At 43.0% G+C, this 12,618-nt stretch overlaps 1 protein-coding gene across 4 annotated transcripts in view; it reads right to left on the reverse strand.

The window, feature by feature from the left end:
• The window catches only part of FBXO10 (F-box protein 10), a 49,638-nt gene extending 41,117 nt beyond the window's left edge, over positions 1 to 8,521 (reverse strand). Inside the window, exons 1-2 of one of the 4 annotated variants that reach the window (XM_048223143.2) lie at positions 8,378 to 8,521; positions 5,446 to 5,564 (exon numbers count right to left, since the gene is read on the reverse strand). In XM_048223143.2, coding sequence (XP_048079100.1) covers positions 5,446 to 5,520 — 75 coding nt within the window. In that variant the 5' untranslated portion in view covers positions 5,521 to 5,564; positions 8,378 to 8,521. Of the gene's footprint in view, positions 1 to 5,445; positions 5,565 to 8,008; positions 8,134 to 8,377 lie in introns of those variants that run through there. The other 3 variants (XM_048223146.2, XM_048223144.2, XM_048223145.2) reach the window with 3 other exon arrangements.
• Between the last annotated feature and the right edge of the window lie 4,097 nt (positions 8,522 to 12,618).

Consider the following 12,618-nt stretch of genomic DNA (forward strand, 5'->3'; position numbering starts at 1 on the left):
TAAACCAAAAAAGAGCCCTACTATTGCCCTACATACCTATGCACATACTACTGGAAATGAGACAAAATTTAAAACTTTGAAGATGACAAAAAATCTCAGCTGGGCTTTTCATCATTTCTTCAAGCCTCAGCTCTCCTCAGCCTGAAAAATAACCAGCTGTTTCTTATTTTAGTTCTGAAATTTGATGGCATAGACCAGAAGGCTGTGTTCTGATGCACGCTTGCTGCTGAGTGTTGTCGGTAGCAGTGACGGCCCTCTCTTCCTCCTTCAACGCCCTGCCCATTCATGGCGGTTCACCTACAGAGCGCACTGGTTCGGGAATCCCAAAACCTGGGTTCTAGTCCTGATTCTAATCAACTGGGTGACCTTGAGGGGGCAGGGAACGGTGTGTTGAGGGCTTACTAAATGCCAGGTGCCTTTTATAAGTCATCTCAATGAGCAATTATAACAACTTAAGAGGCAGTGGTCTTCCTATCCTCAATCCCAGGAATAAAGTTACTCTGCTTTTTATTTAGTTCATAAATGAGACAGCTGTGGTTCCTAACCTGGACTGAGTTCGGAGCCTCTGTTCCTTCCGCTCCAACAGCCTGCCTCCTAGTTCCCTTCCTGAGCTTCTGGGGTTCTTGAACTTGTGCAATGATGGAGGAGGACCTTCTAACTTCACCATATAGACACATAAGCTCACAGATCATGAAATAAGGATGAATCTAATCCTGCAATTATTATGCATTAGAGCATGAGAGTACTCGGCCTCCTCCCAGGCATGGTCTGTGGAGGGAACACCTGATCAGGGCCGTTCTCACTACCTCGTGCCTCCCACGTGACCACACATGGCTCCCACATTTCTCCTTAATCGCTCTCAGCTTGAGGCAATTCCACACCAAGTGATTGTTACTTTACACCCCAAATTACACATTCAATGGAGTCAGACCATCCTGTGTCTCAGCTTATCTATAAAAGTGGGGATAATAATACCTTAGGGAGTTGTTGTGAGGCTGAAATGAGAGGATGGCTGAAAATCACTTAACATTGTGCTTGACGCATAGTAAACACACAATAGATGGTGATGAATTCCTTCTCCCTAGGACCTTTTCCTGTCCCTAAATTCCTTTCTTTCATTGTAAAGCATCTGAACCAATCCTCCAATATCTTAGAAAAAAATTAATTATAGGCAATAATTTAGGGTTTTCTGTTGTGACTTAGGGAACAAGGAGACCACAGAGGGAGTGGAGCTCACAGCCGAGCCCACTGCCCTGCTCCCTGGCCAACAATGCAGACACTGACACGAGGTCCTTAAATGACTCTAATCAAAGCTGACAAACTAGTCTACCACTAAGTGGGATGGGATAAAGAAGAGATCAAGTGGTCTAAGGTCCCCATACTGTCCAAAAGAAGAGTAGGGATATTTATCACCTCCATAATTTATCAACTTTGGTTAATTAAAATTTCAAGGGTAACCATTAAAGAAGAGCAAGTGCATAATGTCCAAACTAGAAGGAAAAAGAGCAAATGACTAAAAATATCCCAAAAGGAGGAAAGAGCTAAAACAAAACGGAGTACTAGCAGGACAAATACATTAAAAGGATATACAACATTAAGACAGATTTAATCTGAAGTACATCAGTGGTGATATTAAGTAAATATGGACTAAATTTTCCAATTAAGAGACAAAAACAGGTGATAAAAAACCAAAACCCACATGCTATTTATAAAAGACATATCTAAAACACACAGCACAGAAAGAATGAAAAGAAATGGATGGGAGAAGATATACCTTGCATAGATTAATCAAAAACAGATGCTGTAGGTACACTGGTATCAGATAAAATAGAGTTTAAGGCCTCCCCCGCCCCCAAATCAACCGACCAAACAAAAACCCACCATTCTTTAGAGATAAAAAAGGCAACCTTATAATGATAAAAGGTTAATTCACAAGGAAAATGTAATAAGTTTATATTTGTATACACTTGATAATATGGCTCAAAGATAGAAAGCCATAAAGTAAAAGGTGAAAGAGGCAAATTCATAATCATAGTTGGATATTTTAACACATTTCTCTTTTTAATAGCTAGAATAGGCAAAAATAAACCAAAAAGGATAAACAAGATTTAATAAATCTGACCTAATGGAATACACAACACTGAATCCAGCAACTGCAGAAGTCATATTACTTTCAAGCACACATGTAACATTTATAAAAATGGACCATAAACAGAGCCCTAACAAAAATTTCAACAAATCTCAAGAGATTAAAATTATATAGAACAAGCTCATGAACCATAATCAGTTAATAAAAGATAACCAGAAAATATTCATATCTTCTAAAAATAAGAAACACATTTCTAAGATACCTATGAGTCAAAGGGGAAATCACAATGGAAATTAGAAAATATTTAGAAATAAATGGCTAAAATACCACATATCAAAACTTGTGAGCACCTACTAAGCAGTAGTTGGAGGAAAATGTGCAGCCTTAAATGGAAAGAATCAAAAAGGATACAAATGAGGGGCACTTGGGTGGTTCAGTTGGTTAAGCGTCTGCCTTCAGCTCAGGTCATGATCCCAGAGTCCTGGGATGGAGCCACACAACAGGATCCCTGCTCAGCAGGGGCCCTGCTTCTCCCTCTGCCTCCGGCTCTCCCTGCTCTCCCTGCTCTCCCTGCTCATGCGCGCGCACTTGCGCGCGCAAGCTCTCTCTCTCTCAAGTAAATAAATAAAATCTTAAAAAAAAAATACAAATGAATGAACTAAGCATCAATCTCAACAAGCTCCAGAAAATAACAACAGCAAAATATTTCCAAGGAAAGTAGAATGAAAAAAATAAAAGAGCAGAACTTAATGAAACAGAAAACCAACTTACTATGGAGAATATCAATGAAGACAAAAGTTGGCTCTTTGAAAGGAAACTCTACTGAAACTAAGGAAGAGTAAAAGGGAGAAAATGTAAAAATAAAACTGGAGCAAAAAGGGGCACATCACTACAGGTGTCACAGACATTACAATAACAAGGAAATATTATAAACAATTTTATATAAATAAATGTGAAAACTTTAAAGGGACCAATTGCTGGAAAATTATCACTGAGTAAAACTAAAGGAGGAAAAACTTAAAATTGTGTTAGAACAATTAAAAACATTGAATCTGTGGTCAAAAATGACATAACAAAAGACAACGAACTTCCAGAACCAGATGGCTTTGTCACTGAATTTTCCAAACATTCAAGGGACAGAGGAGAGGAAACTAGAACGGGTGGTAGATGAGGAAGGTAATGGACATTAGTTACATTTTTGCACTGGCTGTGTCAGCAGGGATTGTAGTTTGTTCCACTAATCTTCCTCTTGTAAATTTTCCCAGAAATTGTGACCAACCAGAATCCTGGAGCTGTATCTGGGTGGCATGAACTTAACAAAAGAATGTATCTCAATGGAATGTAGAGAATACTATTGGTAACCTAACCAGAGTTTCTACTAGCCAGTACACATACCCTCCTGATAGGAGTGTCAGCTGGTAACAATGCACGAATGTCCCTTCTCTGGAAAACTGCCACCTCACCTGGTTATACCAATCTTCCCCTCCCCCCCATCCTGCTTCCCTCATTCTCCTTTTCCTGAACACGATTTCCAATATACTACTTGAACAAGAATCCCCATTTCAGGCCCTGCCTCTACAGAATAGGATCTAAGATATAACTATTTAGGAGGGTGAAAAGAGAGTCACAGAGTAGGAGAAGATACTCACTCTTAAAACATAACTGACAAGGGACTAATAACCAAAATATATAAAGAATTTCAACAAATCAACAAGAAAAACTGAAAAACAGGCAAAAGACTTGAACAGACAATTCACAAAAGAGGCTAACCAATTAATCAATTAAAAAGTGTTCAACATTAGTAGTAACCAAGGAAAAGAAAAGTAAAACCACAGAAGATATTATTATAGACCGACAAGAAGAGTTTAAAAATTTTAAATGGACAATACTGAGTATTTGCAAGGATGTAAAGCAAATGGAACTCTGACATACTGCTGGTAGGAAAGTAAATGGGTACAATCACTTAGAAAACTGGCATTATCTAGCAAAGCAATTCCACTCTGACACATACCACCTAAGGAAGCTTCACAAACACAACGGAAAATGTCTAAGGATGTTCTTGGCTGCACTGTTCTTGGTAGTCAGAAACTATAAGCAATACAAGTATCTATAAATTATAGGACGAATAAATATATTGTGACATATATCATGAAACATCGTTAGCAATGAAAGTAAGTGTGGTAACCTCATGGATGCAGCACACAAAGCAAAAGAAGCGAACACAAAACGCACACAGTATGATTCTATGTATGAAGTTAAAAAACTAGTAAAATTACACTGCTTAGGGATGCAAATATAGGTGACAAAACTACAAAGAGAAACAAATGATTATCACGTAAATCAAGGTAGTAGTTTCTTCTGGGCAGGAGGTTATGACTTGGAAGGGGTGCTACTGAGAATTGGCAATGTTCCACTTCTTTACATGGGTGGTGGTTCCATGTATATCTCCCTTAGAATTGTTAAACTATGTATACGTTTGTGGGGTTTCCCTGCATGCACTGTTATATCTCATATTTTTAAAGTTTAAAATAAAGACAATGAGGGGTGCCTCCGTGGCTTAGTCGGTTGAGCGTCTGCCTTCAGCTCAGGTCATGATTCCGGGGTCCTGGGATCAGCCCTGTGTGGGCTTCCCTGCTCATCGGGGAATCTTCTTCTCTCTCTGCCCCTCCCCCCACTTGTGCGGGGGAGGGGGGCACCTACGCTCTCTTAAAGTTTGAGCGCTCTCTTAAAGTCTGAGTGCTTATGTACGCGCTCTGCCTTTCTCAAATAAAGTCTTAAATAAAGACAATGAAATAAGCATACTGATTACTGTTTGATTCTTAGAAAAGTTGAGAGTACTTCATTTTTAAATTAAAATCTTGCCTCTAATTCCCTAACAGAGTACATGCCATTTAAATTTGCAATAACGCCTATTTTTCCTGGGATTACAGGTGGAGAAAAGGTCTCCTGGGAACAGACATTTGCTTTGCCAAAAGTCACCAGAGGACCCCTCTTCTATATGAAAAGTTGAGTAGGCACCCAAAGTCCTAGGGTAGCTATCTGCCTTTCGAGAATCCTTAGTAGGCAGAATTCCTGGAGAGGAAGTAAAATCAATTTGCCAAAATGCCTTGGGTTAGGATTAAGAACAGATTGAGCCTCCAAATTGACAAAACGTTTGAAAATAGGGTGATCTCCTGAATGGTCTGTGGTGACCCTGACCAAGGCTGCTAGCACAAAAGGCCCCAAATCCCCCTAAAGAGAACTCACTAGAGGACTGGGGGAAACCAGCCTGGTGACATGCTCAACACACTGCCCAGAATGCAATGCTTTAAGGGAGAATGGCTAAGCATGTGAGCACAAACTAAAAAAGCTCTAACCTTGGAATCCAAGCATGGGATCAAGCTGGCAGGAACCTGGTCCAATACGGGCGTTGAGCAGCAGTGACCACACATCCTTGGAGCGTGCAGGACAGCTCTTCAATAGTGATACCATATAGCTGTGTCAGAAATAACAATGTGGGTGCCCTGCTCAGACTCTGGAATTCTCTCTCCTCTGGAGAGTGGAAGTCAGCCTGACTTCTTCGGATTGTTTGAGCCCCCAGGGAGCTTGGAAGTGGGAGACATCGGAATTCTCACCAATAAGGGCATTAAAGGACTTGGGAGATTACTTGGAAAAGTAAAGAAATTTTTGACTGCATCAGAACCCAACTGGTGAAATGAGACACACAGGTTAAACATCTGAAATAGACAAATTCTTTACCAAATATTTCTATTATCTACCTTTATATACACAATACTATGTGTATGAGTAGGAAAGTAATACATCACTAAGCTAACAGAAGGAGGGTAATGAGAGAAATTAGCAGGCATTTCAAACAAAGCCCATGATAGGTTACTTAAGAGAAGATTCTTTCATTAAGGCAAACTGAAAGAACAAATGCTTCTTGTACCACCTATTACTACTCTGTGACTGAGACATGTAAAAGGAACTTGTTTTTTTACATCTTTCTTGAAGAGCATCTTAATAAGCGATATCTTCTCTCTCTCTCTAAAAGTAGTCTCCATGCCCAGCGTGGAGACCAACATGACGCTTGAACTTACGACCCTGAGATCAAGACCTGAGCAGAGATCACGAGTCAGATGCTTAATTGATGGAGCCACCCAGGCATCCCTAGTATGTGATGTCTTCTTGGTTGGCCAGGACCCTCCCTCCCACCTCTGAAAGCTCTCCCTGGTTCCTAATCTATACCTTTAGCAGAGGCCCAGATCTGCCCTTGCATGTGGTAATGCCCTCAGACTATCCCCCCAAAGATTCTGAGTTCCCTAAACCCAGGTCTATCTTTGTTTTTATCTCTGTTTCTATTTAGTCCCACTCCTCTTGTCCCTGGCACCAATACATGTTTGTTAAAGGAAAGAATGAAGGAGGAAAAAAGGAGGAAGGAATAGTATGAATGCACTGCACTGAGAGAAAAAAACAAAACAAAACAGAGGACCACCACTAGAAACAGAAACCCACAGTGAACTGGTGACTGCTTGACCATGTATTACTTAACAGCCACTTGTGCTATCATAAAAACAATTCATCTGATAACCATGGAAACCAAAAGGAAGGCACTATGGCGAGGGTGGCTCTTTTCAGAAGTCTAAAAACAATAAGAGGCCTGAAACCAGAAAGACAAAGAAATCCAAGTGCTCCAGGCCAGAAGGAAATCCTTTCCTAAAACCCCTGACAAAGCAGCATTTTCTTCAGTTTCTAGAGGCTTCAACAAGGGCTCAGGGACTGCCGTGAACGATCATGAAATAATTCAGACATCTCTGTGTGCTTCTGTCCCTTGGGGCCAGCTGCTAAGAGGAAAGCTCACTGGGAGACAGAACTTACTGTTATTATAAAATGTACTGAGAACCAGCAGAGGGAGATAAATAGATTTCTCTTCTAGCTCCTAGTAGGTGTACAAGCACACAGTAGGTCTCCATAAATACTTGTTGAGTAAATGAATTAACTTAGAACTCAGGGAAAGCACAGCATCTGGTTAACAGTATGCGTTCTTTCTACCACCCAGGGCCAACATTCTGTTGGGTACTGAGAATTAAAGTCCTGTCCTCATTCTGGGTCCAGTTTCTCCACGTACAAAAGGAGACAGCTGGATTAGACAGTTTCCCAGGCATCTTCCTACTCTAACAGTCAATCACTGTACTGTGCTTTTTTTGGTGGCAGCACATGCCTGGCACTTTTCTTTCCCCTCAGAGGGAATCTGATACCCATCTGCTCCAGTACATGAATGTTCCCATCCTGCCTGACTCATTTGGTAGGAACAACAGGTTCACATGCCAGTTGTAAATGAGAAGGCAAAGGGGGCCCAGAAAGAGAAAAGGGGAAAAGATCTCACTTGGCCTCTTTCTTAGGAAACTGAAACAGTACTCTTTTTAGGACTAAATATATACAAACTGAAGTGTGATTATTTTAAACACCCCCCATGTGACGCACTCTCTAGTTCACTAAATTAATTGAACAGTATTTATATTAATAATTGAACACTTTGGTGCCGGACACTGTGCTAAGCCCTTTGCACTGAACTTTACAGCAACCTCATGAGCTACGTACTATTATTATCTACTTTTAACAGATGAGGGTTTTGTCTGGCTCAAGGTCACACAGCTGGTAACTGGCAGAACTAGGACTTGAACCCAGGTCTAACTGACTCCAGGGTTCCGGCTCTTCAAAAGGCTTTCCCACCTGTTCTCCACTGTAGTCCTAAGAGGGAGGCAGGGCAGGTGTTACCACCTTTACTTTAAAGATGGAGAAACTGACTCTGAGAGACTTGCGATTTGCACAGAATACAGACACTTAATAGTGGGTGCCCGGCCCTAGACGCCCCTGCCTTCCTCGGTGAGGGCTCTTCCCACCCCAGGAATCTGCTTCTTCCTCTTCGACTTCACTTACACACTCGTAAAACCTCAAGACTGAAGGCAACCGCGGAGATCACTTTCCCGGCCGGGTCGTTTTACAGCCTGGGAAAACGAGGCACGGCTCTCCTCCGGCGCGGCAGAGCCTCCAGGTGCCCGCGGAGTGCGGGAGCGCCGGGCCGCGCGCGGCCTGAGGGCACCCCCTCCCGGTCCCGCCAGGACCAGGTGCTCAGCCCCAGCCGGGACCGAGAGGCGCCTCCTCGACGGGTCGCCTCGGGAAGCGCCCTAGGTCCCCGAGAGGCAGCCTCCAGGCGCCCGGGCCGTCCCCTGCTCGGGGCCCCCGGCATCCCGGGGACGCGAGCGGGATAACTTCGCCCTCAGCCTCCGCGAGCCGGCCGCCTCTTACCTCTCCGTGGGCTCTCCAGGGCGCTCGCCCACAGCAGTCCGGGCCGTGGGAGGCGGAGGCGGAGCCGAAGCGGAGCCGCAGCCGAGCCGCGCCGCGAATATTGCGGCGCGCGGCCAGGAGGCGGGCGGACGCGCCGCGAGCCCCGCCCGGGGGCGGACAGCTGCGGGGCTCTTGCGGGCGGGCGCCGTCACGTGACGCACGAGGCGGGGGATGCCGGGAGCCGGGCCGGCGGCCGGGGTGAAGCTCCCAGACCACCGCAGAGGAAAAGGAGTCCGGAGTCTCTGCGGGGAGGGGTCGGGGAGCGGAGCGAGAGGGAGACGCCAGGGAGACGCTTCGAATGCTGCCGAGTCGAGTTTGTGGAAGGACGATTACGGCTTCTAGTGCTTGGCCCCAGAAGGGCAGAAATAGAATCAGTGGGCGGAAATTGCAGGGAGGTATGCTGGGGTCAGTACCAGAAAGATTCTTCCAATCACCAGAGTTATCTGTCAGGGTAATGGGCTGCTCCAATAGGTGGTGAGCAACTTGTGCGTGTGCACGCTGGAGCACATTCAACAAACTGACCACTGGCTATGGCCCAGGCAAAATATTGGGAGTATATATTAAGTTATTATGTGTATAGTGTTTAACACAATGCCTGGCACACAGTAAATGTTGCATAGGTATTGTTGCTGCCGGTGTTATGCGCACAGAAATGAACAAAACTTCAGTCACAGGCTCCTGTCCTCTTAAAGTTAATTCTTGAGTGGATAAGGTAGTCATTAATCACATAGCATTTAAATAAATATGTATTTAAAATCACTGAAGGAACCTTGATTTTAAATTATGGGACAAGGTGAGGGTGGTCAGGGAAGATTTCTCAGAGGAAGGTAAGGAGTGAGCCAGATGGAAAAGCGGCAGGGAAAGCCTGAGTGAAGGCTTTTGGGTGGGGTTGGTGAGGCAAGGCAGGGTAGAGAAGATTGCTCTTTGGGTAAACTGAGGATGTCCAGTTTGCAGCTTATTGTGTTAAGAGAGAACAGTGTAAGTGAAGTTAGAGAGATAGGTAGGTGCCGGATCATGCAGCACTTAGTAGGTCATGATAAGGATTTTAAAATTTTATGTAAAAGGAAGCCACTACTGAAGTGGTGGAGGTTGGTTTGATGCCTCTTTAAAAAATTATGCCAGCTGCTGTGTGGATAATAGATAAAAATAAGAGTGGAAGCAGGGTTAAGCAGATTGGTTAAGGCTTGGACTGGGTTATTGGTAGTGAAGACAAAGAGAAGTGGATTTGAGATACTTTGAGGTAGAGTCAAGCCAGTTTGATGTGTGATTAGGGGGATTCCTAGTCTAGCTTAGTTCACTGATTGGGCCCATGGAGGTGCTATTTATTTAAATGGTTAACTGTTGTTAAGAGGAACATATTTGGAGGTAGGCGATCAAGAAATCAATTTCGGACTTGTTAAATTTAAGATACCTGGGTCACCCAAATGAAATGGTCAAAAAGGCAGTTGGATATAGACCCTTGGATTTTAATTAATTTTTTAATGCAGGCCTTGAACTGACCACCCTGATATCAACACCTGAGCTGATATCAGGAGTCAAACGTCTAACAGATTGAGCCATCCAGGTGCCCCATAGACCCCTGGATTTTAGAAGAGAACGTCGGCTACAGAAATCTAAACTTGAGAATACTGTGAAAACAAAATTTTTACAGTGGATTGAGGTTTTTAATAGCTGACTCTCGTGGTCCCATTGACCTCTGTCCTGGTTTTATAGAAAGTATTCTATAAAAATGAATTCCATCTGTTATTACCATATGATGAATTTGGCATTACAGATTCTGGATGAGGTCCAAGTTGTCAAGCAGCTGCTTTCCTCTATAAATTGAAACAAAAAAACACCCCAAGCCTAAAGCCAACGATTTCTTTTGAGCAAAGACGCAAAGCTGTACACACAGTAGCCAGATACAGTAGAAAGACTACTCTGACTTAGGTCAGATCAGAATAGGGGTGGTTCACACTACAATGAGCTGGATGATTTATCTTATTGATGACTGGCAAAGCTATGACATGTTTAATTCTTTGAAAAGTGTCCCATTGTATGAAACTGGCAGTCTAGATATATGTCAATAAGCAATCAAAAGCCTGGCTTTCTGGATTTGTGCCAGCCAACATTGTTTTGCTGCTTCTATAGAATGGCTAAGCCCTTCAGGAGTGCAACAGGAGCTCTCTACAAGAGCATGCTGTCTGCCTTTCCCATTAATGGCGCCTCACTTGTTCCATGGAAAATGTGATTTTAAATTGAAGTACTTAAATAAGAGAACGTTTGTAAACTGCCATCGAGCTCTCCCTTCTGCCTGCACCTCTTTCATGTATGCTTCTGTCCTGCCACTTTCTGGTCTACTGACTTCACTCCTCCATTGGACTAGAGAGGACTTGCTCCCCTTTGCAGCCCGGCATAGTTGGTATTTATTGTAAAATGATTAAGTAAACATACACCATCTCAGCCATGTGAACTTTACTTACCTCGCTTTACAGAAAAGTAAGGCTGTGATTTGCCCAGGGCCAATGTAGTAGACGTGTCCTCCTTTTTGGCTGCCCAGTTATCTGAACTCCCTTCCTACATTTGGGAATTCCCCAACTTCGAGCTTATTGGGTGGGAATCAGAGCATGCCTTTCACTATAAAAGCTGAGATCCAGATATTTTCTCTGCTTCTCCACATGACCCTGATACTACAAATTAAATATTCCCTGGACTATGAATTGGGAGCCAGAGACAGCGAAGTGGAGACTTGGCATTACTCTCTTTGATGACCATGGCAACAGCAAGATGACGTTCTTAGGGCAACATTGGCTGTCATGAGAGTGCAGGATTCTGGGACTGTGGCTTTGGTTAAGTGGTGGCATCTAATCCTCAGCAGAGACGGTGGTATCTTCACCGCACCAGGTTGTGTGGAGTGACCAAGTAACAAAGGGTGATGTTCCAGTTGCCTAGTCTCTGAGCCTGATTCTCCAAGCCTCCGGGTGATGCTAAATCATCTATAATCCTTTCAATGAGTTATTTTTCTCTGTAAATCTACTCAAACTGGATTTGGGTGTTTCAAGTAAAAAAAAATCTGACTCATATAGTCACATAATAAAGAGCAGAATTGAAGCTAATAACCTAGGACTTTTAACTACTAATGCTAGTGCTCCTTCCTAACACATAAATCTTTACCCTCCAACTACCCATTTTGTTACATATTGATGTTTCTAATTCACTTTGTTCACCAAGTTTACCCTTTTAAAGCCAGCTGATTAACGAACATTTCAAACGACTGCATGGCGAGGCAGCTGCCAGCGCAAGTTTGAAATGCAGCAGTATCATTGTCAGTACAGCTGCTTATGTGGTGTTTTTTCTGCATTTTTGTCCTTTATAGACATAAGTGGAAAATGAAGATACTATTACTAATGTGGCTGAGAAAAAGATGAAAATTACCAGACATGCTTAAAGCACATCTTTAACCTTAGGAGAATGCTTACTGCATTAAAGCCAGCTGTTTTCTTTGTGAAGATAACAGTTTGACAATGTTTCATAAAACATTTCATCAGATATTGTTTAAAAAAGTGATTTCGTAATGTTTTTACATCTCAGCAACAAGTCTATTCAACTTTTATATACACGATTTCTACATGTTTGTGAACTTGTACAAAAGTAGGCAAGTAGCACGACCTATGCTTATCTGTAATAGTGAGTTTGCACACGTAACCTTTAAGTCACAACTGTGCCGTCTCCTGTGTGATGTCCATAATGCAGGGCAGGGAAAAGGCCTGGTGCTTTATTTTAATTTCTTACAGTAGACTTCAAGAAAATAGGTTAATGATGGTTGCTCTTGTGTAATTTGCAACTGCAGTATATACATTAGCCAGCAGATGTCAGGATGCGCTCTTTCTTATGACTAAAGTGTGAGAATAAAACAGGAGTTTCTGAAAGGACTGCAGGTTTTCTTGCTCTTCCGTGCTCAACACACTTGGGTCACACTGGCCTTCTTTCTTCTTTAAACACATGCTTTAACCCTTTTTCGAAGTCTCCCCATTCTTTCATCTGGCCAATTGCTATTCATCCAATCTCACTAGATGTGTCACTTCATCAGGGAGCCCTCCCTGCTTCCTCCCCAGCCCAACAGGTCAGGGTTCCCCTATTTCAAGTTCTCACAGCTACCTGCACGTCACCCCACAGCAGTTTATATAATATGTAAATAATGATGAAATTAGGTAATGTCTGCC

Source organism: Ursus arctos, unplaced genomic scaffold (assembly GCF_023065955.2).
Source record: "Ursus arctos isolate Adak ecotype North America unplaced genomic scaffold, UrsArc2.0 scaffold_18, whole genome shotgun sequence".
Taxonomy (NCBI): domain Eukaryota; kingdom Metazoa; phylum Chordata; class Mammalia; order Carnivora; family Ursidae; genus Ursus; species Ursus arctos.